The sequence below is a fragment of the Chanos chanos genome, chromosome 15 (assembly GCF_902362185.1).
Source record: "Chanos chanos chromosome 15, fChaCha1.1, whole genome shotgun sequence".
Classification (NCBI taxonomy): Eukaryota; Metazoa; Chordata; class Actinopteri; order Gonorynchiformes; family Chanidae; genus Chanos; species Chanos chanos.
Genome location: NC_044509.1, coordinates 4684947 through 4688598, shown reverse-complemented (window position 1 = coordinate 4688598; position 3652 = coordinate 4684947). Strand labels below are relative to the sequence as shown.

Sequence of the window (3652 nt, the reverse complement as noted above, 5' to 3'; positions counted from 1 at the left end):
CTATGAGATTAAATTGTTTTGTCTTAAATCAAAGATGACAGTATCTCCTTTGTGAATCGTGTTTTGGCTTTCCAGAATGGCCTCGTTGGTTGCCGGGATACCGAGGAGTTTCAGTTGCAGTTTTAATTGTTCCCGGAAGGTTGGCTGTGTTCCGGAATGTCATCTTACAGCACTCGTCCTTCCTAAAGTCTCCATTTGTTTGGTCTAAGAAATGATTGTGACTCCCACAAACCAGATAATCTGCGTCGTGTGGGACAGGCTTTTTGGCTGAGGAGCCAGAAAGTGTTATGAGACCAGTTGTTCTTCGTGCTGAAACTCATCCTCCCCAGACAAACAATGATAGAGAGGGAGAGAGAGAGAGAGAGAGAGAGAGAGAGAGAGAGAGGAAGGAGGAGGGCTAAAGGAGGAAGAGGAGGTGACAATCAGCTAATGCGGGCTAATGAACAAATGGGATGTGTACAATTCTTTCTTTCTTTCTTTCTTTCTTTCTTTCTTTCTTTCTTATGTTTCTGTTCATGTCTTCCCTCCATCCTTTCAGTCAGAATTACTGCACATTGAGAATTTGGAAGTGTCTTTTCTCCCCATCTCTCTCTCTCTCTCTCTGGGTCTCTCTCTCTCTCTCTCTCCTCTCCTCAAAACCCCGGGCTCTCGTCACTGCTCCTGCTGTAGTAGCTGTAAACCTGACTGGGACTCCGAGAATGACTCCTGCTCCTGCTCCTGCTTCTGCTCCTGCTCCGACTCCGACTCCGGCTCCGGCTGCGGCTGTAGCTGCTGTAGCTGTCGTAACTGCGGCTGCGGCTGCGACTGGAGCTGCTCTGGCTGCTCATGGAGCTGGAGGAGGAAGGACTAGGGCGGTAGTACGGGATAGGCCGCTTACGAGCACTGGGGGCGGGGCCAGGGCCAGGGCGGGGGTGGGGGGGGGGGAGGAGAGAGAGGAAGAGAACTGTTGAGAACAATGCCATAACTATCATAAGAAACTATTAAATCACCATTATGTCAACTGGACGTGCCGAGATGTGAGAAGATGCATGTGGTTGTGCTGTGTGTCACGAACATGTCATTATTTACAGTAAATCTACAATTTCATCTTTCGTCACATTTCATCGACCTGATGCACACTGTCCCATCAGACTGCGGACTGTGAGCTGTGAAAAGTGATCAGTCAGCTGTGATCGATAAGATCCGACAACACGATTCTTCATTGGCCGTCGCTGGCCGACAGGACGAGACCAAAACATATCAGGAACCAATCGAATCTAATGAAACGGCCCAGGTTCAGCCTCTGCGTCTGTATTTCTGTATTTTTTCTTTAATTTTTTAATTTATAACGGGGTGAAATTTCTCTTTTAACAGATTTTTACTGAATAACATAGATCAATCCTACAATTTAGCGTAACTCTGGATCACAGACACAGGTGTTTCTTCAACTGTAAGTTACACAGGACGGACACTGCAGGGTTTGAGGGATTTCGGCCAATGAGGTGACGGTATGTGTAGAAAATAGCCTGTGTCTGATGTTAGAAATGGACACGTGGCATCTGTCCAGTGTTTATGACGCACTCGGCGACACCAGCACAGTTGACACATGTGAAGTTGATGAAAACACACAGGCTGAGAAACATGGGAGAAATTTTCCACCATGCTGCCTGAACAGAACGCGTGTATTAGTGCATGTGGAGTGAAATAGCAGACATTGCCCTATTCTCATGATAATTTCATAATTCATGATTGAAATTCATGATTGAGAGTATGTGCTGTGTAGAGGTGATTTGTTTTTGCTGTTAGATTGAAACAGGCTGAAGAAAGAAAGAGGTTTGGGTTAGTATTTATTACTACACACTTTTTTTCATAACTGGTACTGACAGTATGAACCGTCATCATCAAAGTAAAAAAATCTCTCTCGCTCTCTCTCACACATGTACACACACACACACACACACACACACACAAACACACACACACACACACACACACAGCGGTTAATGTGGCAAAGTTCACATCCAGTCACCTTAAAACACCTTAAAAACCATTTGTATTAACTGGCAAATGCAGGGGTGTTAGCTGGCCGAGAGAGATCTGTAGAGATTAGAGCTGTTAGACAGAAATCTGTCAATTTTAGAGCTCTTAGAGAGGAATCAGTAAATATTAGAGCTGTTAGAGAGAACTCTGCAAAGGTTAGAGGTGTTGTAGAGAAATCTGTAAGGGTTAGAGGTGTTGTTGAGAAATCTGTAAGGGTTGGAGGTGTTCTGGAGAAATCTGTAAAGATGAGAGCTCTAAAGAGAGAAGTCTGGAACGATTAGAGCTGTTGTAGAGAAATCAGTCAAGGTTAGAGGTGTTGTAGAGAAATTGGTAAGGGTTAGAGATGTTGTAGAGAGATCTGTAAAGATTAGATTAGAGATATTAGAGAGAAGTCTGTCAAGGTTAGAGCTGTTGTAGAGAAATCGGTCAAGGTTAGGGGTGTTGTAAAAGATCTGTAAAGATTAGAGGTGTTGTAGAGAGATCTGTAAAGATTAGATTAGAGATGTTAGAGAGAAGTCTATCAAGGTTAGAGCTGTTGTAGAGAAATCTGTGAGAGGTTATCTAGGGCAACCAATTTAGTGACTGGAAACTGAGTCTGATTCAAACTCTGTCAAGAGACTTTTCATATCATATCATATCATATCATATCATATCATATCATATCATATCATATCATATCATATCAGTACTAATGGATCTTAAACATAATTAGCATTAAAAATAAGACTCAATGCTTCACTGTAATAATTGTGCCAGTGTGTGATAAAGTTATGTTGTGTTAGCCAAAATAATTGCAGATCGTGTTTCATGAACAAGAAATTAAAAACACATAAAACCGAATGTTAAAAATGTTGATATGGCAAAAACTTGCTTTTCTATGAGTAAGCCATGTTCCAACACTAGTACTGATCTGTGATCAAAGGGTGTAAAAAGACACATCTGTTAGTACGTTTTAGTGACTAGAGAAAGAGGGAGAGAGAGAGAGAAAGAGAGATTTGGGAGGGGTAGCTGTGCTCTGGGGACTTTGTGCTTGCTGCTTCACCAAACAAGTTCACACACAGGGAGAGTCCTGCTACACGGCAACAGTTACCACGGTAACCCCAGCCAGCAGCCAGCAGCATTCCGTTATGTGTTGTCTTCAGGGCACCTTTGCAAAGGGAGTGAGAGAACAAGACACGAATAACACATCCGAACTTCTCACAAAACAACGAGGAAAGATCAGTTTCACTGCACAGAGCGTGACGTGCCAAAGTTATTACATCAGTGAATATCACAGATTTCACAGTTCTGACAAAAAGACAAAGAGAAAGGATATGAAAACCAATCCACCGCAAAAAAAAGGGCAAACCAACAAACAAAACATTCAATACACGTGACTGACATGTGTATCATATTTCTCTCTAAAGGAAAGAAACAAAGGAATGAGACATTTTCAGAATGACATATTTTCCAGTTGTTGTTTTTTTTTTTTTTTTGTAATATTTTATGTATTGTATTATCAACTGAATTGGTCTATGATGTCAGTGGTTTTTTCCCTCCTCAGGTAATTAAGATTGATTTGGTTTGAGTTGGGGTTTTTTTTATGTTGTTTGTATTTTATTGATGTGTGTAAAAGCACACACACACACACACA

General features: G+C 41.9%; 1 protein-coding gene across 1 annotated transcript in view; it reads right to left on the bottom strand.

Annotated features, from left to right (window-relative positions):
- Nucleotides 1-632: 632 nt before the first annotated feature.
- The window catches only part of srrm3 (serine/arginine repetitive matrix 3), a 38913-nt gene continuing 35893 nt past the window's right edge, over nt 633-3652 (bottom strand). Inside the window, exon 13 of the mRNA XM_030793136.1 lies at nt 633-882. Within this exon, the coding sequence (XP_030648996.1) occupies nt 633-882 (250 nt within the window). The remainder of the gene's footprint in view (nt 883-3652) is intronic.